Source organism: Coregonus lavaretus (genome assembly GCF_964263955.1).
Source record: "Coregonus lavaretus genome assembly, chromosome: 13".
Lineage (NCBI taxonomy): Eukaryota > Metazoa > Chordata > Actinopteri > Salmoniformes > Salmonidae > Coregonus > Coregonus lavaretus.
This window is the reverse complement of record NC_140000.1, coordinates 24,170,397-24,196,563: the sequence shown is the minus strand read 5'-3', so window position 1 is coordinate 24,196,563 and position 26,167 is coordinate 24,170,397. Positions and strand designations below refer to the sequence as shown.

General features: G+C 44.0%; 1 protein-coding gene across 1 annotated transcript in view; it reads left to right on the top strand.

Moving 5' to 3' along the window:
* Window positions 1–3,199: 3,199 nt before the first annotated feature.
* LOC311139984 (zinc finger protein 385D-like) overlaps window positions 3,200–26,167 on the top strand; it is a gene marked incomplete at its 5' end in the record, with an annotated part of 112,796 nt that continues 89,828 nt past the window's right edge. The window contains one exon of the mRNA XM_084174969.1: window positions 3,200–3,296. Coding sequence (XP_084031095.1) covers window positions 3,200–3,296 — 97 coding nt within the window. The remainder of the gene's footprint in view (window positions 3,297–26,167) is intronic.

Genomic DNA, 26,167 nt, shown 5'->3' with positions numbered 1-26,167 from the left:
TCTTCTTTGTTGAAAGCGCAATGTGTTTCTGAAACACTGGAAACCACTCTTCCATACACCAAACACGTGCTCCACTACATCTCTGGTGTGGATATGAGCGTGGTTGTATTGTTGTTGCTCAGGTCCTTTTGTGGGAAGATAGGGGATGAACAAGAAGTTGGTCTGTGCATTCCCACTGTCACCAAGTATGATTCAACTCTGTTGTCCTCCTTCAAGCTGAGCATACAAAGATGATCCTTGAGTCATTAGCTGCACCTTTTCAATGTACAACAATGTTGGAGAATTGCACACACTTTGTTCATTTATTGAGAACCAGTTTTTAAGATTCCTGTACTCTTCAGCATCTGCTGTAGAGGGACACTTGATGGGAATATGACATCCATCTATACAGCCAATGACTCCAGGGAAGTTCCCATATTCATAGAACTATACCTTGTAGTTGGCTCGGGCAGCAGCATCAGGGAACTTGATGTAATTGTCTTTCAGTTCACATTGCAGATTTTGTGGACTATTCTGCATTGAGTCGATTCAATTACATCACAAAAATCTCCTGTTTCACAATGGAAGGTTCCAGATGCCAAAAACCTCAAGGTGATCAGTACTTGTAGGGAAGGAGGGATGGGCCTTCCCCGAAGAGAGTCAGATGAAAGCCTTGGAACAAGCAAACAAATGTCAGCTGCATTTTCTTTGTGCATATGGAAATGGTCACAGAAATGGATTTCATCAAAATCATTTAGTGGGTTGCTCCTGTCTATAACCACCCTTCTGTCTGGCCTTGGTGGTGCTCTTTGATCATCCTTGAAATAGTTCATGTAATCCATTTTCCTCCATTGCCAAGATCAACCTGGGGGCCAACATCCATTAATCTAAAGTTAAACCTGCCTCTGGCCAGGTTTAATTTAAGCTTTCACTTATACTGAACAAAAATATATATGCAACATGCAACAATTTCTAAGATTTTACTGAGTTACAATTCATATAAGGAAATCAGTCAATTGAAATAAATTCATTAGGCCCTAATCTATGGATTTCACATGACTGGGAATACAGATATGCATCTGTCGGTCACAGATACCGTTTAAAAAAAAGTAGGGGCGTGGGTCAGAAAACCAGTCAGTATTCTTCCGAGGGCATTGAGGAGTACACCACATCAGTCACTGGCTTCATCAATAAGTGCATCGATGATGTCGTCCCCACAGTGACTGTACGTACATACCCAAACCAGAAGCCATGGATTACAGGCAACATCCGCACTGAGCTAAAGGGTAGAGCCTCGGCTATCAAGGAGCGGGACTCTAACCCAGAAGCTTAAAATAAATCCTGCTATGCCCTCCAATGAACCATCAAACAGGCAAAGCGTCAATACAGGACTAAGATCGAATCGTACAACACCGGCTCCGATGCTCGTCGGATGTGGCAGGGCTTGCAAACTATTACAGACTACAAAGGGAAGCACAGCCGCGGGCTGCCCAGTGACACGAGCCTACCAGACGAGCTATATTACTTCTATGCTCGCTTCGAGTCAAGTAAAACTGAAACATGCATGAGAGCATCAGCTGTTCCGGACGACTGTGTGATCAAGCTCTCCGTAGCCGATGTGAGTAAGACCTTTAAACAGGTCAACATTCACAAGGCCGCAGGGCCAGATGGATTACCAGGACGTGTACTCCGAGCATGCGCTGACCATCTGGCAAGTGTCTTCAATGACATTTTCAACCTGAGTCTGTAATACCAACATGTTTCAAGCAGACCACCATAGTCCCTGTGCCCAAGAACACTAAGGTAACCTGCCTAAATGACTACCGACCCGTAGCACTCACGTCTGTAGCCATGAAGTGCTTTGAAAGGCTGGTCATGGCTCACATCAACACCATTATCCCAGAAACCCTAGACCCACTCCAATTTACATACCACCCCAACAGATCCACAGATGATGCAATCTCTATTGCACTCCACACTGCCCTGGATAAAAGGAACACCTATGTGAGAATGCTATTCATTGACTACAGCTCAGCGTTCAACACCATAGTGCCCCAAAGCTCATCACTAAGATAAGGACCCTGGGACTAAACACTTCCCTCTGCAACTGGATCCTGGCCTTCCTGACAGGCCGCCTTCAGGTGGTAAGGGTAGGTAACAACACATCCGCCACGCTGATCTTCAACATGGGGGCCCATCAGGGGTGCGTGCCTAGTCCCCTCCTGTACTCCCTGTTCACTCATGACTGCATGGCCAGGCACGACTCCAACACCATCATTAAGTTTGCCGATGACACAACAGTGGTAGGCCTGATCACCGACAACGACAAGACAGCCTATAGGGAGGAGATCAGAGACCTGGCCGTGTGAACTACAGGACAACAACCTCTCTGTCAACGTGTTCAAGACAAAGGAGATGATTGTGGACTACAGGAAAAGGAGGACTGAGCACGCCCCCATTCTCATCGACGGGGCTGTAGTGGAGCAGGTTGAAAGCTTGAAGTTCCTTGGTGTCTCATCACCAACAGACTAACATGGTCCATGCACACCAAGACAGTCGTGAAGAGGGCACGACAAAACCTATTCCCCCTAAGGAGACTGAAGAGATTTGGCATGGGTCCTCAGGTCCTCAAAAGGTTCTACAGCTGCACCATCGAGAGCATCCTGACTGCTTGCATCACTGCCTGGTATGGCAACTGCTGGTAGTGCGTACTGCCCAGGACATCACTGGGGCCAAGCTTCCTGCCATCCAGGACCTCTATACCAGGCGGTGTCAGAGGAAGGCCCTAAAAACTGTCAAAGACTCCAGCCACCCTGGTCATAGACTGTTCTTTCTGCTACCGCACGGCAAGCAGTACCAGAGTGCCAAGTCTAGGTCCAAGATGCTTCTAAACAGCTTCTACCGCCATGCCATAAGACTCCTGAACATCTAATCAAATGGCTACCCAGGCTATTTGCATTGCATTTAGAATAAAACGTTGTGTTCCTCTTAGTTGTAACAAAATATTACGACATCAATATTATGTTTTTGATATGACGTAAATTTGAGTTAATTCCACTAACCTTGTGGGTTTTTCCTTCTCCCCTCAGGTGGTGTAATAGCCTACATCTCTTCTGGCTCCGCCTCCAGCCCGGAGTCCTGTTTGAGTGACAGTTGCAGCAGCGGCTACCTGTGCTCCTCTCCGCCTCATCCCTCACTGCCAAGCAGGGCAGTAGGAATCATGGTGGACATCGCCCGCCCTACCACAGCCAAGCAACCACGTAGCCACGGCACAGAAAAGACTGGGCGATCCACCTCCACCAAGAGCAGCATCACCAGTGAGTGTATTTCAGTCCTGGAAATCCATTCAGTATGGCAAGGATACTAGATACAGTGGGGGAAAAAAGTATTTAGTCAGCCACCAATTGTGCATGTTCTCCCATTTAAAAAGATGAGAGGCCTGTAATTTTCATCATAGGTACACGTCAACTATGACAGACAAAATGAGAAATTTTTTTCCAGAAAATCACATTGTAGGATTTTTAATGAATTTATTTGCAAATTATGGTGGAAAACAAGTATTTGGTCAATAACAAAAGTTTCTCAATACTTTGTTATATACCCTTTGTTGGCAATGACACAGGTCAAAACGTTTTCTGTAAGTCTTCACAAGGTTTTCACACACTGTTGCTGGTATTTGGCCCATTCCTCCATGCAGATCTCCTCTAGAGCAGTGATGTTTTGGGGCTGTCGCTGGGCAACACAGACTTTCAACTCCCTCCAATGATTTTCTATGGGGTTGAGATCTGGAGACTGGCTAGGCCACTCCAGGACCTTGAAATGCTTCTTACGAAGCCACTCCTTCGTTGCCCGGGCGGTGTGTTTGGGATCATTGTCATGCTGAAAGACCCAGCCACGTTTCATCTTCAATGCCCTTGCTGATGGAAGGAGGTTTTCACTCAAAATCTCACGATACCTGGCCCCATTCATTCTTTCCTTTACACGGATCAGTCGTCCTGGTCCCTTTGCAGAAAAACAGCCCCAAAGCATGATGTTTCCACCCCCATTCTTCACAGTAGGTATGGTGTTCTTTGGATGCAACTCAGCATTCTTTGTCCTCCAAACACGACGAGTTGAGTTTTTACCAAAAGGTTCTATTTTGGTTTCATCTGACCATATGACATTCTCCCAATCCTCTTCTGGATCATCCAAATGCACTCTAGCAAACTTCAGACGGGCCTGGACATGTACTGGCTTAAGCAGGGGGACACGTCTTGCACTGCAGGATTTGAGTCCCTGGCGGCGTAGTGTGTTACTGATGGTAGGCTTTGTTACTTTGGTCCCAGCTCTCTGCAGGTTATTCACTAGGACCCCCCGTGTGGTTCTGGGATTTTTGCTCACCGTTCTTGTGATCATTTTGACCCCACGGGATGAGATCTTGCGTGGAGCCCCAGATCGAGGGAGATTATCAGTGGTCTTGTATGTCTTCCATTTCCTAATAATTGCTCCCACAGTTGATTTCTTCAAATCAAGCTGCTTACCTATTGCAGATTCAGTCTTCCCAGCCTGGTGCAGGTCTACAATTTTGTTTCTGGTGTCCTTTGACAGCTCTTTGGTCTTGGCCATAGTGGAGTTTGGAGTGTGACTGTTTGAGGTTGTGGACAGGTGTCTTTTATACTGATAACAAGTTCAAACAGGTGCCATTAATACAGGTAACGAGTGGAGGACAGAGGAGCCTCTTAAAGAAGAAGTTACAGGTCTGTGAGAGCCAGAAATCTTGCTTGTTTGTAGGTGACCAAATACTTATTTTCCACCATAATTTGCAAATAAATTCATTAAAAATCCTACAATGTGATTTTCTGGATTTCTTTTTCTCATTTTGTCTGTCATAGTTGATGTGTACCTATGATGAAAATTACAGGCCTCTCTCATCTTTTTAAGTGGGAGAACTTGCACAATTGGTGGCTGACTAAATACTTTTTTCCCCCACTGTATATCCACAGTAAAACAAGTCCTATATTGACATAACCTGAAAGGCCGCTCAGCAAGGATGAAGCCACTGCTCCAAAACCACCATAAAAAAACCAGACTACGGTTTGCAACTGCACATGGGGACAAAGATCTTACTTTTTGGAGAAATGTCCTCTGGTCTGATAAAACAAAAATAGAACTGTGTGGCCATAATGACCATTGTTATGTTTGGAGGAAAACTGGGGCAGCTTGCCGAAGAACACCATCCCAACCGTGAAGCACGGGGGTGGCAGCATCATGCTGTGGGGGTGCTTTGCTGCAGGAGGGACTGGTGCACTTCACAAAATAGATGGCATCATGAGGAAGGAAAATTATGTGGAAAGATTGAAGCAACATCTCAAGACATCAGTCAGGAAGTTAAAGCTTGGTTGCAAATTGGTCTTCCAAATGGACAATGACCCCAAGCATACTTCCAAAGTTGTGGCAAAATGGCTTAAGGACAACAAAGTCAAGGTATTGGAGTGGCCATCACAAAGCCCTGACCTCAATCCTATAGAACATTTGTGGGAAGAACTGAAAAAGCGTGTGCGAGCAAGGAGGCCTACAAACCTGACTCAGTTACACCAGCTCTGTCAGGAGGAATGGGCCAAAATTCACCCAATTTATTGCAGGAAGCTTGTGGAATGCTTCCTGAAACGTTTGACCCAAATTAAACAATTTAAAGGCAATGCTACCAAATACTAATTGAGTGTATTTAAACTTCTGACCCACTGGGAATGTGATGAATGGAAGAAAAGCTTAAGGAAATAATTATCTCTACTATTATTCTGACATTTCACATTCTTCAAATAAAGTGGTGATCCTAACTGACCTAAGACAGGTAATTTCCAATAGGATTAAATGTCAGGAATTGTGAAAAACTGAGTTTAAATGTATTGGCTAAGGTGTATGTAAACTTCCGACTTCAACTGTACATGTACATATTACGTCGACTAACCGGTTTTCCTGCACATTGACTCGGTACCGGTACCCCCTGTATATAGTCTCGCTATTGTTATTTTACTGCTGCTCTTTAATTATTTGTTACTTTTATATCTTATTTTTTTTAGGTATTCTTTCTTAAAACTGCACTGTTGGTTAAGGGCTTGTAAGTAAGCATTTCACTACCTGTTGTATTCGGCACATGTGACAAATACATTTTGATTTGATTTGATTTATCTGTTGTGACCACCATTTACCTCATGCAACGCGACTCATCTCCTTCGCATAGAGTTGATCAGGCTGTTGCATGTGGCCTGTGGAATGTTGTCCCACTCCTCTTCAATGGCTGTGTGAAGTTGCTGGATATTGGCGGGAACTGGAGCACGCTGTCGTACACGTCGGTCCAGAGCATCCCAAACATGCTCAATGGCTGACATATCTGGTGAGTATGCAGGCCATGGAAGAACTGGGACATTTTCAGCTTCCAGGAATTGTGTACGGATCCTTGCGACATGGGGCCGTGCATTATCATGCTGAAACATGAGGTGCAGATGAATGGCACAACAATGGGCCTCAGGATCTCATCACGGTATCTCTGTGCATTGAAATTGCCATCGATAAAATTCAATTGTGTTCGTTGTCTGCAGCTTATGCCTGCCCATACCATAACCCCACCGCCACCATGTGGCACTCTGTTCACAACGTTGACATCAGCAAACCGCTCGCCCACACGATGCCATACACGTGGTCTGCGGTTGTGAGGCCGGATGGATGTACTGTCAAATTCTCTAAAACGACATTGGAGGTGGCTTATGGCAGAGAAATTAACATTAAATTCTCTGGCAACAGCTCTGGTGGACATTCCTGTAGTCAGACATCTGTGGCATTGTTTTATGTGACAAAACTGCACATTTTAGAGTGGCCTTTTATTGTCAGCTTCTTGATATGCCACACCTGTCAGGTGGATGGATTATCTTGGCAAATAAGTAATGGTCACTTAAAGGGATGTAAACTAATTTGTGCACAACATTTGAGAGAAATATGCTTTTTGTGTGTATGTAACATTTCTGGGATATTTTATTTCAGCTCATGAAACATGGGACCAACATTTTACATGTTGCTTTATATTTTTGTTCAGTGTAGATCTAGATTAACTATAATTGTCCTTCTGGAAATTAGACTTTTAAAATCTAGACTAGGGCAAATCTGAGACCTTTTTAAACCATGTCTGAGAAATGCAATTTCAGTTAGTCCAGTTTAAAAGTGCAATTTAGTCTAGGATTAGAGTTAACCTGTGTCCGCAAAACCGCCCCAAGGAATCCATAGAAGTTTCAAGTGACTAAAGTGTTGCAAATGAAGTGATATGGATTGTGCAGTCTTCTTTCTTTGTAGTCCCATCAGTTATTGCACAACTCTCTTCAAAATTGATACCTTTTCATCTATAATTCCCTCAACATCTTTTATTTATAATCAGTGGCAATGTCTAGCAGACTGGTAGCCCAGAAATGTCTAGAAGCTTGAATTAAAACATTATTATATATTACCTCATACTGTGCCTTATAATATACCGTACTATTTAATCATATAAAATCTCCTTGAATTAACCCCCCCCCCCCCCCCTGTGTAGTGCTAGGGCAAAAACCTAAATATGCACCCCAAGGGGTCCGAGGACTAAGTTTCTGAAACCCTGCTTTATAGGGACATAATTGATAGTTCACTGGAAACATCATTACATGAGGGAGGAGAGGACGGTAGTTATGCAGTTCCATATGTGACCTGCAGATGACAGCAGCAGCATGCTCGTAACATAACGGTATGCCAGTTAGCCAAGTGAAACTCAACTCCACAATGTACTTCACATCAACGGAGTTGAGAGGCGACTAGCGTCACTTAAAATGAAGTTTTTATAAAAAACTACGGATTTCAGCAACCACAGAATAGGCCGCAATTAAAAGGGACAATGTCGGAGCTCTAGTCAGCCCACACTCCGTTGATGTGAAGTACATTGTGGAGTTGAGTTTTACTTGGCTATAGGCCAGTATACTGCTAGGCATTGGTTCATAATCTGAAACATACTCTGAAATACCATACCCTCAGAGAGCAAAAACACTGATAATGTATCAAGAAATGCATTTGCTCTAATTTAATCAAACTTTTCTTAATCTCTCCTGAAATTCTCCTGAATTTGTTTAACCTTTTTGTGGTTAAGTAAAAGGAAGCATAGAAGACTTCCCTTACCTGCACTGCAGTCTATGATAACTATTTTTTATTTGATTCATGTTCCCTCACTGCCAAAATTAAGGTTTCACACATACCTACTCATTCTCAGTGCAATATGTCCCTTTACTTTTAAACAGTGGTATGAGGTGTTTTGTTCTTGAGGAGCAGTCCGTCTCTAAGAAGTAAGCTATCAGCAGATCTGCACTCAAGTGAAGAATGGATTCGATTTTTTTTTCATTTGGTTCAAAGTGGGGACATTTATTTCACAGTCCAATAATGTCTCAGTGTGGTTTGAACTGCTGAGCGGGCCAATTCAGAATTTACTGGAGTGTTTTTCACCGTTTTTACCTCACTCCCAAGACTTTTTAACACATGTCCACTAAGAGAAGGAAATGGCTTTGCTGACGTTTCACTTCAGTGTTTAAAACTGTGACATAGTGTTTTCTTTTATTTATACACAAACCAGACATTTTCATTACAAGTTTATATAGACTTAAAAACGAATCTCACATTTAACTGCTGGATGTCGTCATGCTGTGTGTGTGTGAGTCAGTGTGTTAATTAGAGTTAGACGCAGGAAAGTACTGTAGCATGACAGCAAAACAACAAATTAGGGACAGATTAGGTGACAGTGTTTTGGGAGATGCACTTTTTGCATTGACCCTTTTTGTCTCATCACTGTTTACTATCTGTCACTTTATTACTAGTTACAGTGCCTTGCAAAAGTATTCATCCCCCTTGGCGTTTTTCATATTTTGTTGCATCACAACATGTAATTTAAATTGATTTTTATTTTTATTTCATGTAGTGGACATACACAAATAGTCCAAATTGATGAAGTGAAATGAAAAAAATAACTTGTTTCAAACAATTCAAAAAAATAAATAACGGAAAAGTGGTGGGTGCAAGTCGGAAGTTTACATACACCTTAGCCAAATACATTTAAACTCAGTCTTTCACAATTCCTGACATTTAGTCCTAGTAAAAATTCCCTGTCTTAGGTCAGTTAGGATCACTACTTTATTTTAAGAATGTGAAATGTCAGAATAATAGTAGAGAGAATGATTTATTTCAGCTTTTATTTCTTTCATCACATTCCCAGTGGGTCAGAAGTTTACATACACTCAATTAGTATTTGGTAGCATTGCCTTTACATTGTTTAATTTGGGTCAAACATTTCGGGTAGCCTTCCACAAGCTTCCCAAAATAAGTTGGGTGAATTTTGGCCCATTCCTCCTGACAGAGCTGGTGTAAGTGAGTCAGGTTTGTAGGCCTCCTTGCGCGCACACGCTTTTTCAGTTCTGCCCACACATTTTCTATAGGATTGAGGTCAGGGCTTTGTCACTCCAATACCTTGACTTTGTTGTCCTTAAGCCATTTTGCCACAACTTTGAAAGTATGCTTGGGGTCATTGTCCATTTGGGAGACCCATTTGTGACCAAGCTTTAACTTCCTGACTGATGTCTTGAGATGTTGCTTCAATATATCCACATCATTTTCCTTCCTCATGATGCCATCTATTTTGTGAAGTGCACCAGTCCCTCCTGCAGCAAAGCACCCCCACAGCATGATGCTGCCACCCCAATGCTTCACGGTTGGGATGGTGTTCTTCGGCTTGCAAGCCCCCCTTTTTCCTCCAAACATAACGATGGTCATTATGGCCAAACAGTTATATTTTTGTTTCATCAGACCAGAGGACATTTCTCCAAAAAGTATGATCTTTGTCCCCATGTGCAGTTGCAAACCATAGTCTGGCTTTTGTATGGCGGTTTTGGAGCAGTGGCTTCTTCCTGGCTGAGCGGCCTTTCAGGTTATGTCGATATAGGACTCGTTTTACTGTGGATATAGATAATTTTGTACCTGTTTCCTTCAGCATCTTCACAAGGTCCTTTGCTGTTGTTCTGGGATTGATTTGCACTTTTCGCACCAAAGTACGTGCACCTCTAGGAGACAGAACGCGTCTCCTTCCTGAGCGCGGTATGATGGCTGCGTGGTCCCATGGTGTTTATACTTGCGTACTATTGTTTGTACAGATGAACGGGGTACCTTCAGGCATTTGGAAATTGCTCCCAAGGATGAACCAGACTTGTGGATGTCCAAAAAAAATTCTGAGGTCTTGGCTGATTTCTTTTGATTTTCCCATGATGTCAAGCAAAGAGGCACTGAGTTTGAAGGTAGGCCTTGAAATACATCCACAGGTACACCTCCAATTGACTCAAATGATGTCACGCCCTGACTCAGGGGACACTTATATGTTGAGTCAGGGTGTGTATATTCTTTGTTGTGTTTATTCTAGGTTGTCTATCTAGTATGTGTGGATCTATGTTGGCCGGTGTGGTTCCCAATCAGAGGCAGCTGTCGCTCGTTGTCTCTGATTGGGGACCATACTTAGGCAGCCTATTGGCACTGTCTAGTTGTGGGATCTTGTTCCGGTTAAGGTTTGTTGTGTGTGTCTACCTTAGGACTTCACGTTTCGTTTAGTTTATTGTTTTGTCGTGTGTTTATTAAGTTCAATAAACATGTACGCATATCACGCTGCGCCTTGGTCTGACCCGTCATTCAACGAACGTGACAAATGATGTCAATTAGCCTATCAGAAGCTTCTAAAGCCATGACATCGTTTTCTGGAATTTTCCAAGCTGTTTAAAGGTAGAGTCAATTTACTGTATGTAAACTTCTGACCCACTGGAATTGTGATACAGTGAATTATAAGTGAAATAATCTGTCTGTAAACAATTGTTGGAAAAATTACTTGTGTCATGCACAAAGTAGATGTCCTAACCAACTTGCTAAAACTATAGTTTGTTAACAAGAAATTTGTGGAGTGGTTGAAAAACAAGTTTAATGACTCCAACCTAAGTTAATGAAAACTTCTGACTTCAACTGTATGTATTCACCCCCTTTGCTATGAAGCCCCTAAATAAGATCTGGTGCAACCAATTACCTTCAGAAGTCACATAATTAGTTAAATAAAGTCTCAGTATATATACACCTGTTCTGAAAGGCCTCGGAGATTGCAACACCACTAAGCAAAGGGGCACCACCAAGCAAGCGGCACAATGAAGACCAAGGAGCTCTCCAAACAGGTCAGGGACAAAGTTGTGGAGAAGTACAGATCAGGGTTGGGTTATAAATAAATATCAGAAACTTTGAACATCCCACGGAGCACCATTAAATCCATTATTAAAAAATGGAAAGAATATGGCACCACAACAAACCTGCCAAGAGAAGGCCGCCCACCAAAACTCATGGACCAGGCAAGGCGGGCATTAATCAGAGAGGCAACAAAGAGACCAAAGATAATCCTGAAGGAGCTGCAAAGCTCCACAGCGGAGATTGGAGTATCTGTCCATAGGACCACTTTAAGCCGTACACTCCACAGAGCTGGGCTTTACGGAAGGGTGGCCAGAAAAAAGTCATTGCTTAAAAAAATTAATAAGCAAACATGTTTGGTGTTCGCCAAAAGGCATATGGGAGACTCCCCAAACATATGGAAGAAGGTACTCTGGTCAGATGAGACTAAAATTGAGCTTTGTGGCCATCAAGGCCAATGTCTGGCGCAAACCCAACACCTCTCATCACCCCGAGAACACCATCACAATGTTTTTCATCGGCAGGGACTGGGAAACTGGTCAGGATTGAAGGAATGATGGATGGCACTAAATACAGGGAAATTCTTCCAGAGATTTGAGACTGGGATGGAGGTTCACCTTCCAGCAGGACAATGACCCAAACATACTGCTAAAGCAACACTCGAGTGGTTTAAGGGGAAACATTTAAATGTCTTGGAATGGCCTAGTCAAAGCCCAGACCTCAATCCAATTGAGAATCTGTGGTATGACTTAAAGATTGCTGTACACCAGCGGAACCCATCCAACTTGAAGGAGCTGGAGCATCCCAGTGGCTAGATGTTTCACGCTTATAGAGACATACCCCAAGAGACTTTCAGCTGTAATTGCTGCAAAAGGTGGCTCTACAAAGTATTGACTTTGGGTGGGTGAATAGTTATGCACGCTCATGTTTTCTGTTTTTTTTGTCTTATTTCTTGTTTGTTTCACAATAAAACATGTTTTGCTTCTTCAAAGTGGTAGACATGTTGTGTAAATCAAATGATACAAACCCCCAAAAAATCCATTTAAATTCCAGGTAGTAAGGCAACAAAATAGGAAAAATGCCAAGGGGGGGTGAATACTTTCGCAAGCCACTGTATATGTACATATCTACCTCAAATACCTCGTACCCCTGCACATCGACTTGGTACTAGTACAACAAGTTATCGTTACTCATTGTGTATCTATTAGTGTTCTACTTTTCTATTATTTCTCTATTTTCTTTCTCTCTGCATTGTTGGGAAGGGCCCGTAAGCATTTCACTGTTAGTCCACACCTGTTGTTCACAAAGCATGTGACAAATTAAATGTGATTTGTTTTATTGTTCCTGCATTTTTGGCAGGAACTCGCTAAGAGTATAAACCTCAATACATATAGACTGACAGGGTAGTACAAGAGAAGGCTCAGCTGGTAGAGCACGGCGCTTGTAATGCCAAGGTAGTGGGTTCGATCCCCGGGACCACCCATACACAAAAAATATATATAATTATGCACGCATGACTGTAAGTCACTTTGGATAAAAGCGTCTGCTAAATGGCATATTATTATTATATTATTATATTAGATACCATACTTAGAGATTTACTCTAAGATATCCAAGTGGGTTGGATCACTTTAATAAACAATGGACTGACATACAGCTGTTCAAATGATAGCAGAGAGCTTTGCAGGACGTCCACTTAAATGCCAGTCACAGTCCTGGAAAAGCAGAGGGCTATATACATCACTCATTTTGGCTGAATTTTATTGGTCTGTCTTGGAAGTAGAGGACTTCTCATAAAGTCACTTTATATGACTTCAAAGTACTCCGTATGGCAGTGCACGAGTCTGAGAAAGAATTCACAGAGCACTACCTCAAGGCTAATAGCTAGATAATCTGACAATGGATGTCTGCTGCAAAATGCTAATCATAATCAACAAAGTGATGTCGCTGACAAGAGATTTTGCCTCATACACCCCAGTGCCAATCGCTGTTAGCATGTGTTATGGTATTACCTGCTTGATACAGTGGAGCTGTATTTACAACCTCCATAAAGAACATGCTACTCAGAAGTCTATGGGGCTCCCGAGTGACGCAGCGGTCTAAGGCACTGCATCTCAGGCACTGTCACTACAGACCCTGGTTCGATTCCAGGCAGTATCACAATCCGGCTGTGATTGGGAGTCCTATAGGGTGTCGTCCGTGTTTGGCCGGGGTAGGCCGTCGTTGTAAATAATAATTTGCTCTTAACTGACTTGCCTAGTTAAATAAGGTCAACACATTTTAAATAAAAATAAAATACTCATGGGGCTTCTGTGTTTTTGGAGGGGAGGTGAAATTAAGTGGGAGAGACGTGAGTGAAGTCTATTATGTGGAGGAGAGGATCAGCTGGTGGAGAGAGATGTTTGTTTTAGCCTGGAGTTGCCCGCTGGCTTGGCTTGTCACTACTCCTGATTACCAGGGGAAAGAAACCATGGGGGGGGGTCACAGAGGACATCGCAACTGTGCTTATCACTAACTAGCTGTAATAATGTCATTGTTGTCAGTTCTAGTAAACTGTGTTTATTTGTAGTGCTCTGTAATCCATGGGGGACCATAAGTAGTGTAGACATCGCATTCAACATGAGAGCATTTTCTATTAAAGAGATGCTGTCACGATCGTCATACATAGAGGAGGACCAAGGCGCAGCGTTGCAGGCAAACATACTCTTTAATTAGAGACACGATCAAAACAATAAACGATACGTGACAGTTCACGGTCTACCATAAACAGACTTGAAACAAGATCCCACAAACACAAATGGGAAACAGACAGTTTAAATATGGCTCCCAATCAGAGACAACCAACGACAGCTGACACTCGTTGCCTCTGATTGGGAGCCACTCAGGCCAACATAGAAATACACATACTAAATAAACAAATGAAATGCACACCCTGGCTCAACATACAAGTGTCCCCAGAGCCAGGGCGTGACAGATGCTTTGATGTTCACTCACACACACATGCACATGCAAGCACACACACACACACACACACACACACACACACTTTTCAAGCACTCTATTCAAACTAATGTGATCACCCTCAGTACAAACCCTGCATTTTCCACATTCAATTTAGTGGATTGCGCTTGTTTTTAGGGACAGGCAGATAAGGCATTTGGGAGATAAATTGGATGATAACTCTCAGGCAACAGTGCTCTTTTCCCCAACCAAATTGCAGTAGAGAGAACAGAGGAATTTTAAAAGACACATTTATCTGCTCCCGACAAGGCCTTTATGCAGTGAATAATTAATGCGGTGGGCTTGATGTGTCTTCTAGTTCTGTCCTTGAAGGCTGTTGTCTCGGGGGATGTTGAGTGTTGAGTTGAGCGTCCAGAGGTTGTTTGCATGGAAGTCTTATGATACCCGCTCTGGGCCATACATCCATGTCTAATAGTAGATTTACATAGGGGTTTGCTTCACTGGCCAAAGAAAATTGTGCTATGAATTACCAGACTAGAAGCTAGGCTAAGTTTATTTTTATTTATTTCTTTATCCAATAAATAAATAAGAGCAATAAAAGGCTGAACTGTGATAGTAAAAGCCATTACTGATAGTGAGGAGAGGCTAGATGGATTGTAATGGCTGTGCGGGGTATGATGAGAGAGTGGAGATGACTTTGTTGCTAGCTAACTCCCTGATGAAATATAGACATTATATGACATTATGTGTTATTACACTTTTTATTAGCTTTAGGTCTACATGAAAGGATATTTCAGCAAGAAAGACGCTTTCAATATGCGGTGTTACACTGTCATATAAATAACATTAACAGTTGTCTCAAATGCTCAGCAATGTAGCCATATGCAGGCAGTATAATTTTGGTTTAGGTGACAACAGTGTGATGCTGGCTTTATACTGCGGTATGGATTGTCAATAGAAAGGTATTTTTTTTAAACCGTTTTTTGGAAGGCCAAGTATCTAGTGGAGCATTGTCATAGTTTGCCTTATACAACACATGAGGTGAGGTTAAGCTCCACCATACTAGGTTTCCGAATCCTGTGGCTTCACATTTTACACATATTTCTCATATTTCTAAGTGTAATACAATAACTGTAAACCTCTCTTCCCTTGCCTATGGCTATAGTTCTAGTACCTCTCTGTCTCTACACTCCCACTGTCATTTGGATACTAACTTTTCTGTGACATTGATTACGGGTTGAGTGTGGATGTAGAGGATTGAAAGGAAATTAAGACAGGCTGTTGCACGCCAACGAGGTTTCCCCCAAATCCTTGGAGACTTGATTTTGTTTATCCGATGTTCACAGCTGTGGGGTCAGCTAATCGTCTTCTTTCACAGCCCTCAATTTATCTGGATTTCATTGAACGGAAATAAGGTCTTAGTGCACAGTTTTATTTGTTTGCTTACAACACAACATATATACTTTTTTTGTGTGTTATCTGACTGGGATTAGGCCATAGGGACAAAGTATCAATTTAACATGGATTTCAAGTCTATTCACTTTCTTAGATTCACTTTAATGTCTAGATGTGAGCTTTCCCTTGTGTTGTGTGTGATCTCAGTAAGAGATATGACGATTTCCATTTCTCTGGATAATACTTGCTTAACATACTGGGAATGAACTGCGAGGCCGTCTCATTGATATGATAAAACTGGGCAGGTTTAGGTGAAATAATCAAATGATAACTGTTTCAGGGATGTGCAGCCGGTCTCTGAAGCTCAGGTTATTCTGGTCCTTAAAGCTTCCGAGCCTGTGATCGAGATTGCTCAGGTTGACAGCTAGGAACATTGATTATCTTTCCCAGAAGTCATCTGTGAAATAATCTGTGCTCTGAGGTGCTGGGGTTTACCGCGGATAATTGACCTCAACGTTTCCAAGGTGTTATGTTCTTTTAAGGCAGTGGCCAATGTCTCAGAGTGAAGGAGGGCGATTACGGCTCCTGTTGGAATATGATCTCATTTATCTCGGATGACCGTTCACCACAGAGGAATCTATATAGGACTCTATGTATTGTCAATATGAGTAGTTGTATTCTAGAACAAAAACACTAGTCAGAGATAACATGCATTCTTGGGTTTTCTCTATAAATCATAGTCAAAAATATACAAGATAGAGCTATTTCTTCATCATGAGAGAATATAATATATTCTCTCATGATGAAGAAATAGCTTTATCTTGTATGTTTTTGACTATGATTTATAGAGAAAACCTAAGAATGCATGTTATCTCTGACTAGTGTTTTTGTTCTAGAATACAACTACTCCTATCTCTTCACTTCGCCATATTGGTTCTTCTTAACTCTACCCTACTTCTTTTCACATTCTTAGCTATCTTCTTTCTAAAACAAATGATGTATGCTATATGACATGTATTGAAAAACTGATATTGTTTTCTTGCCTGAATTACACCTTTATGCTATGGCAAACCATGAGGGCCATTTTACTTATTAGCCTTTGCATAGCTGAGTGTTTACTGAGGCTGTAGTGGTTAAGTGCCTTACTCAAGGACAGCTGTTTCCTCTCATGGGAAACACATTAATGCAGTGATGATCTCTCTGCCAAACTACAGGCCAGAGAACGAGGCTGGCTACCGGAGTTAATGCATGAACTGTGGACAAACACATGCCGTAGTGCTAATACAGTAGAGTGCTATTTGGACTGTAAGCATGCCTTAGTGTTAAGCAATGTGACTACTAGATTATTATACACTGGCTATACCAGATGAACTATGGTGAAATAATCTTAAATTACTTCAATTGCACCATAAACCCCTGTATAAAGTAGAAAATTAATAGTGGTCATATGTAACAACAGAGCACCAACATACTATAGGTTATGCCACTATAGTTCCATGATTGTTATATAAAGTCTTATTGCATGGGATTTATCTTCTGTTTCCCATCATGCACTGAGACAGCTAGGATAATTAGATATTGATACAGGGCCAGTAATTAATGATGATGAGTCTAGGTGCAATATTATTTGCCCGTGATTTCATCTGAGTGGCCACTCTGATTGGTTCAGAGAGTCACGGAGACATGGACACTCGTTTGTCAAGTCCCTTGAACTGAATCTGGGGTAATGGGATGGAGTCACACAGTGATGGAAGGGGACGAAATTCACTGCACCCCAGTCAATAGTTCTGAAATGGTCAGTGATAGTGATAACCTCCAAGCCATTTAGGGTATGGTGTAATTCAGGCAATGGTTATGGATTATAGATCGATCGGTCAGTGCTCTGTCGCTTTTCTCGTTGTGTCTCTGTAAGTTCTTATGAACCAGGTCATATTGTGTTATTTTAAAGCTATCGATATTTATGGACATATTCTGATAAAATCTAATTGGGATTCATTAAGTGTTTAGGAGTGGGTAAGAGATATTTATGGTTTCATGTTTATGAACTATTTACAGTAATCAATTTGGCATACTTTTGATAGAACCAAACAGAAAAGCTACGTGTTTTATAATATGTAGAACTACTCTGAATAATCTTCAGAGGTCCAGTGCAAACTTCTAGCCATTGAGATAATTGAGCTATGAAATGCAATAAATATCATTTTATTTGCTATAAATATCTGCTGTATCCCTTAGGAGTAGAGAAATTGAGGACTGGAGCCTCTTGAAGGTCCTAGTGTGTGTGCCGTGTGTGTTTGTGTCTGTATATGTGTGTGTGTCTGTGTGTGTGCTGACGTGTGTGTGTACGTGAGTGCGTGTGTGTGTAGCCTACGTGCGGAAGTGATCGTCTGTGTCCCGGCTCCCCCTGTGGGGACGTGTGTGTGAGTGATGGCTCTGTGTCTGAGACGGCGTCGTGTGTGAGCAGCAGAGCGTGTAATGAACGTTACCGTCACCCCCACTCCCCCCTCATTCTCTTTCCTCCCTCATTCTGCTACAGCAGATCCTGTACAGGGCCATTCCCATCACACACATCACAGTACATCCCTCCTAATCACTATAGGTTATCAGACCGCACATACTCCAGGGAGTACAGTACACTAGTCCCCACGGTCTGCACTGATGACCATGTTTGAACACAGATGCATAGGCTCATTCACTCCTTGACAATGGGATGCAGTGTGATATACTGTGCGCAATTTTTTTGTTTGTTATGTTTGACCTGTGATAGATGATGTTTGTGAAAGGTCAACCTGTTTACATCTAATTAGCCTCATTTGAATACAGTTGATTTCATTCTGTGAAATGTAGGGAAATAATGATATGTAATGGAGACTGCATGACATCCTCAGATCAATCTCTATGACAATGACAGAGTAATAGGATCTACAGTACAATGACTATACCCAAATAAGCACCCCCATTCCTAGAAAACCTTCAGTAGCGCCGGCACACCTAAATGCTACACATATACATTCTGCTTCGTGACACACATTCTGCTTATGAATCAGCACTCTGAAATGCAAACAGATTGACTTCAAATGCTCCACAAAAGGCTATGTGGACCAATTCCCCGCAGCTCCACTGTTAAACCATGACCCACTCTGTCACGGATTCTGCCGAGGCTGCTCCTCCTCCTTGCACGGGCAGGCTTTGGCGTTCGTCGTCCCCGGAGTACTAGCTACTGCCGTTCGATGTTATCGGTGTTTTTTAGTTTTGTCTGTATTGTTTACACCTGTTCATCATTATGTTAATTGTTTCCCTTATAATTACCCCTGTCTCTCATCTGTACTTTGTGTGTGATTGTTTTCCCCTTCACGGTTGTCTATTTTGTGAGCGGGTTATTTCCTCCCTGCGTGGAGTTATTTTCTGTGTCCTTTTGGATCCTTTTCGTATTAAAAGTAAGTCTCCGAGAGTTCTGTGTCCTGCGCCTGACTTCGTTTACCGTCGTGACAGAATCACACACCTTACCATGGAGTCAGCAGGAGCGACGGCACCGACTGGATCACTCGAGGAGCGCGTCCTACAACAGGCAGCGATGCTCCAAAATCTTGGTGCCGCTATGGATAACGTTATGAACACTTTGGGACGATGGGAGAGAGGAGGTTTGCCCACACCTCCTCCAACGATACCACCACCATCGGCTACTCCTATCGTCTCACATCCGGAGTCCAGTGGGATTCGGCTCTCGCTCCCGAGGGCTTATGATGGCACCGCAGCCGGGTGTCAGGGTTTCCTGCTCCAGGTGGAACTTTACCTGGCAACCATTCACCCGGCACCCTCGGGATACGAGAGCGTGTCTGCCCTCATCTCCTGTCTGTCCGGCAAGGCACTGGAGTGGGCCAACGCCGAGTGGGCAGGGATAGACGCCGCTACTGTGAACTATGCAGAGTTCACCCGCCGCTTCAGGGCAGTGTTCGATCATCCCCCGGAGGGGAAGGCGGTGGGTGAGCGTCTATTCCACCTCAGACAGGGGAGGAGGAGCGCACAGGAATTCGCACTGGACTTCCGGACTCTGGCTGCCAATTCGGGATGGAATGAGATTGTTTCCGTAGGGGCAACGACGGTGGAGAGTCCGAACCAAATGCCCACAATGCACATTCCTCCTGAGTATGCCGATTTGGCAAGCGCCTTCTGTAAGAAGAAGGCGACTCAATTACCACCTCATCGACAGGGGGATTGTGCGATAGACCTCCAGGTTGGCGCGGCGCTCCCTCGCAGCCATGTGTATCCTCTGTCTCAGGAGGAGACGGCTGCTATGGAGACATACGTCGCCGAATCCTTGAGACAGGGATACATACGGCCTTTCACTTCTCCTGCGTCCTCAAGTTTCTTTTTTGTGAAGAAGGATGGGGGTTTACGCCCGTGTATTGATTACCGTGGTCTCAATCAGATCACTATTAAATACAGCTATCCTCTCTCTCTGATTGCTAGTATGACGGAGTCATTACACGGGGCGCGCTTCTTCACAAAATTGGATCTCAGGAGCGCTTACAACCTGGTGCGCATTCGGGAGGGAGATGAGTGGAAAACAGCCTTCAGTACCACCTCGGGTCACTATGAGTACCTCGTCATGCCATACGGTCTAATGAATGCTCCTTCAGTCTTCCAATCATTTGTAGACGAGATTTTCCGGGATTTGCATGGACAGGGGGTAGTGGTGTATATTGATGACATTCTGATATAATAATATAATAATATAAAATGCCATTTAGCAGACGCTTTTATCCAAAGCGACTTACAGTCATGCGTGCATACATTTATTTTTTGTGTATGGGTGGTCCCGGGGATCGAACCCACTACCTTGGCGCTACAAGCGCCGTGCTCTACCAGCTGAGCTACACGTATGATCTGTATGTGAAGGCAGAGAAATGTCTGTTTTTCCAGGAGTCCATCTCCTTCCTGGGACACCGGTTGTCTGCGTCAGGGGTGGAGATGGAGATTTGACCGCGTTTCAGCCGTGCGTAATTGGCAGACTCCAACTACAGTAAAGGAGGTGCAGCGGTTTTTGGGTTTTGCCAATTACTACCGTAGGTTTATCCGGGGTTTTGGACAGGTAGCGGCTCCCATTACCTCCCTGCTAAAGGGGGGCCCGGTGCGTTTGCAGTGGTCGGCTGAGGCGGACAGGGCGTTTAGTCATTTGAGGGACCTGTTCACCTCAGCTCCGGTGGTGGCACATCCGGATCCCTCTTTGGCGTTCCAAGTCGAGGTGGATGCGTCCAAGGCGGGGATCGGTGCTATACTGTCTCAGCGCTCGGGCACGCCTCCAAAACTCCGCCCCTGTGCTTTCTATTCTAAGAAGCTCAGTCCGGCGGAGCGCAATTATGACGTGGGGGACAGGGAGCTGCTAGCTGTGGTCCAGGCCCTGAAGGTGTGGAGACATTGACTTGAGGGGGCTAACCACCCTTTTCTCATTCTGACTGACCATCGTAACCTGGAGTACATCCGGGCAGCGAAGAGACTGAACCCTCGTCAGGCTAGGTGGGCCATGTTTCTGGCCCGGTTTGTCTTTAAGATCACGTATATCCCCGGGTCACAGAACCCGATGATATGACACAGAGGAGAGGTCCATTGAGCCCACTCCCATAATACCGGAGTCTTGTCTCGTGGCACCGGTGGTGTGGGAGGTCGACACGGAAATCGAGCGGGCGTTACGTACCGACCCTTCTCCCCCAGAGTGTCCAGAGGGACGGAGGTATTTGCCGCTCGAGGTCCGTGACCGACTGATTTATTGGACTCACACGTCACCCTTCTCTGGTCATCCTGGTATTGGTCGGACGGTGCACTGTCTTAGCGGGAAGTACTGGTGGCCCACCTTAGCTAAGGACGTGAGAGTTTACGTTTCTTCCTGCTCGGTGTGCGCCCAGTGTAAGGCGCCTAGACACCTGCCCAGGGGGAAGTTACAACCTCTCCCCGTTCCACAACGGCCGTGGTCTCACCTGTCGGTGGATTTTGTCACGGACCTTCCCCCCTCCCAGGGGAATACCACGATCTTGGTCGTTGTGGATCGGTTTTCTAAGGCCTGCCGTCTCATCCCTATGCCAGGTCTTCCTACAGCCCTACAAACGGCCGAAGCCCTGTTTACTCACGTTTTCCGGCACTACGGGGTGCCTGAGGATATAGTGTCTGATCGGGGTCCCCAGTTCACCTCTAGAGTGTGGAGGGCGTTTATGGAACGTTTGGGGGTCTCGATCAGCCTTACCTCGGGTTTTCACCCTGAGAGTAATGGGCAGGTGGAGAGAGTAAACCAAGATGTGGGTAGGTTTCTGAGGTCCTACTGCCAGGACCGGCAGGAGGAGTGGTCGGGGTATATTCCCTGGGCAGAGATAGCCCAAAACTCACTCCGCCACTCCTCCACTAATCTCACTCCTTTCCAGTGTGTGTTGGGCTATCAGCCGGTTCTGGCACCCTGGCATCAGAGCCAGATCGAGGCTCCTGCGGTGGATGAATGGTTTTGGCGTTCGGAGGAGACATGGAACGCTGCGCACGTCCATCTGCAGTGGGCCATCAGACGGCAAAAGGCGAGCGCCGATCGCCACCGCAGTGAGGGTCCGGTTTATGCACCGGGAGATCGGGTCTGGCTCTCGACCAGAAAACTGCCCCTTCACCTGCCCTGCCGGAAGCTGGGCCGGCGGTTTGTGGGGCCATTTAAAGTCCTGAGGAAATTGAACGAGGTATGTTATAGGTTACAGCTGCCTGTTAATTATCGCATTAACCCCTCGTTCCATGTGTCTCTCCTCAGGCCGGTGGTAGCTGGTCCACTCCAGGAGAATGAGGTACGAGAGGCCCCTCCGCCCCCACTAGACATCGAAGGGGCTCCGGCGTACTCAGTCCGTTCCGTCGTGGATTCGAGGCGTCGGATGGGGGGTCTGCAGTATCTCGTGGAGTGGGAGGGGTACGGTCCGGAGGAACGGTGCTGCGTCCCTAGGAGGGACATCCTAGATCCCTCCCTGTTGACAAAGTTCCACCGGAGTCACCCAACTCGCCCTGCTCCGCGTCCTCCTGGCCGTCCCCGAGGCCGGGGTCGGCGCACGGCTGGAGCCGCGCGTCAAGGGGGGGGTACTGTCACGGATTCTGCCGAGGCTGCTCCTCCTCCTTGCTCGGGCAGGCTTCGGCGTTCGTCGTCCCCGGAGTACTAGCTACTGCCGTTCGATGTTATCGGTGTTTGTTTAGTTTTGTCTGTATTGTTTACACCTGTTCGTCATTATGTTAATTGTTTCCCTTATAATTACCCCTGTCTCTCATCTGTACTTTGTGTGTGATTATTTTCCCCTTCACGGTTGTCTATTTTGTGAGGGGGTTATTTCCTCCCTGCGTGGAGTTATTTTCTGTGTCCTTTTGGATCCTTTTCGTATTAAAAGTACGTCTCCGAGAGTTCTGTGTCCTGCGCCTGACTTCGTTTACCGCATCTCACAGACAGTCGTGACACACTCGATCATAGCTCTTTGGTGCCCTGGTGCATGACAACCTTTTGGCTAGTGTTAACCCCTTCAGGGCAGGCAAAGCAGCTCTAACTGCATATGGATTTCATATGGGTTACTCACTGAGGTAGTGTCCCAAATGGCACCCTATTCCCTACACAGTGCCCTACTTTTGACCAGGGCCCATAGGGCTCTAGTCAAATGTAGTGCACTAAATAGGAAATATGGTGCCATTTGGGAAGCAGCCTGACTCTCCCTCTGTAGCTGTGGTAATGAAACACCTCTATGTAGTGGTGATTTTGAAATTTCACCCAATCAGGACCTTTTTACCGTCTCAGGAAATATGTTGATATGTAAAAGAAAGATGTGGCTGTAGGCTTTAAGGCTGACAGGTCATAGTTCGATGTCGAGGCGTTACCTATTCTGAGGAGATTCATTTTGTGATGAATTGTTCGATGCTTGTCGTCGCCTGCAGCGTGTGTTATTTTCTCTTCCCTCCACTTAGTTGAAATGCAGCCGTGGGTCAAAGGTCCATCCCATTCATCAGGCAATTTATGCCATCATCCGGCATACTGCTGCATATGGGAGGAAATGTGCATGGAAGGAAAATAGTGTGTGTAGGAGGATTGATCCAAACGTGTGATCTGTGATCAGTAGTATGTCAAAAACCTGAGTGATCAAAACGGATACAATGCTGACTGGATTCAATCTATGAACCATCCAAATATGCATGGATGGATGCCGGGGTGATTTTTTTGAGGGGTCAACAATAATCTACATAAATTCCTTGTTGTTTACATTCCTGCTGGGTATATAGATCTGAGAGTGGATATGTGTTAGGAGACTTTGCTGAGTAGGATTAGTTAGTGGCACATTACACACACACACACACACACACACACACAGAGCAGGAATTCCATCAGCTGGAAATATTAAAGCTCATAATTTTCTGTGACCAAAAAGAAAAACGAGCAAAAATATTGGAGATAACGTTTTTTGTAAAAGGTTTGACGAACGCAGAGAATTCAAACATCTGGGACGTGTGTTACTTTCTACAGCTTTTGCACTTTATCCTTATTGTTGCCATTATTGTCAATTAGTTGAACACATGGCTCATGGAACATGACTAATGATGGTGAGTTATGTAAGCATTATAAAGACCAGAAGGTTGTCAGAGATTACTGATGTGGTGGGGAAGGTTTTCTGTGGCTTTCTCGCTGGGCACTGCTATTATCAAAGAGAGCTATCTTCTCCAACATATGCTAATTGATACCAGCTCTGGCTTCTGGGAAATGTTGGAGACAGTTTTTTCCCGCTCCTTTAAAGAATCCATATGTTATGTTATAGGTTATGATGTCACAACTGTAAAGGGTCTGTATCTCATTTTCGGTGATTGATACCACCCTTGTTTTTGTTTTTGAAGAATTGACATAGACTGTAATAGGTACAGTACTAGCATTAGAGAGATCAATAAAGCTATTATGGTTATAAAGAGAGTTTATTATGTTCTTGAAGCAATTTTGAGTAATGAGATTTGCTCATCTCCACACATGACCTAGTAAATGTGTTTCGGATTGTGTGAAAAGGAAAGAGGAAATGTTTCAAGACAAACAAACAAAGGGATCAGAGTGTACATCTTTCTCCGCCTTTGTCTGTCTGTCTGTCTGTGTGTGTGTGTGTGTGTGTGTGTATGCATATCTCCAAGCATTTGTTTGTGTATGTGAGCATGTCTGATACACTGACAGGTTTGGAATGTTTTGTCTTATGAGACAAGAGGCATTGCTCTCTCTTGTCAACATTCTTTCCAAGCAGGGCAAAACGGAAAACACGCCCTTTCTTGTCTGTCATATTGAAGAATGGCTTTCATTTTCATTTGTTAATGCTTTCAAATGTTTATGAATAATTCTCAGATAAGAGCTGAGGATCATAGGCTTCCATATCTTTATATATGAGTTCCGTAATCATACATCTATTATTATTTTGATTGATGTATATATACTGAGTGTATGATAAGATCTATATCTGTATCCTTACCTTATATGGTTATCCTCATGTCTTTCTATGTCTCATTATCTAGCGTTTGCTGCAGAGTTCGTTACATGAAAAGACTTGGTTTCAGAATTGCTTATCATTTCATTTCAAATCTCAGCATTCCTCCACATCCCCTCTGCTAACTCATCTGCAGATGATCTGTTCTTGCAAGATTGTAATCTCAAGGAATACTGCCACCCTCCATCGACTCCTTCAGGGTAGCTCCTTGATAGTTGATCATCATTGGCCAGGAGCAGGTAATGTGCAGATAAAGCCATGTAGACGTTACTAAGAGGTTTGAATAATGGATGAATCATCATTCAAATGTAAGGCAAACGTAGGGCAAAAAGGACAGGTGCATTCTGTTTTACTACTTCCTGTATTAGTTGTTAATGAACCAGGTACCCACTCTCAACAGATATCAGTCTCACTGCAGCACTCACACACCAAGTGACAGAGGCCAGGTAGATCATTGTGGGAGCGTCCATCATCCATGCAGAAAGGACAGGGAACCTTTCAGTCACCAGGCCCCATTGTTCAATGAAGGGCAGTGGCAAGGGGGAAATGAAATAGGGTGACACAGCAGAGAGATAACACATAATGGAGAGGAATCTGGCTCGCTGCCATGTATTATGCCAACATAAAACATATTCATTACCACTATATATTACTTAGCAGCAGCTGGGCAAATCAAAGCATTTTATTTGTCACATTCTTCGTAAACAACAGGTGTAGACTAACGGTGATGTGCTTACTTACAGGCCTTTCCCAACAATGCAGAGAGAAAAATAGAACAATTATAGAAAGATAATAACACAAGGAATAAATACGCAATGAGTAATGATAACATGGCTATATACATGGAGTCGATGTGCAGGGGTATGAGGTAATTGAGGTAGATATGTACATATTGGTAGGGGTAAAGGGACTAGGCAACAGGATAGATAATAAACAGTAGCAGCAGTGTATGTGATGAGTCAAAAGAGTTAGTGCGGGGGGGGGGGGGGGGGGTCAATGCAGATACAGCATGTAGATACTGTACAGTCGAAAAACACGTTTATTGGGTAATATTTTAAATAAATCAAAAGACTGGTTGGAGG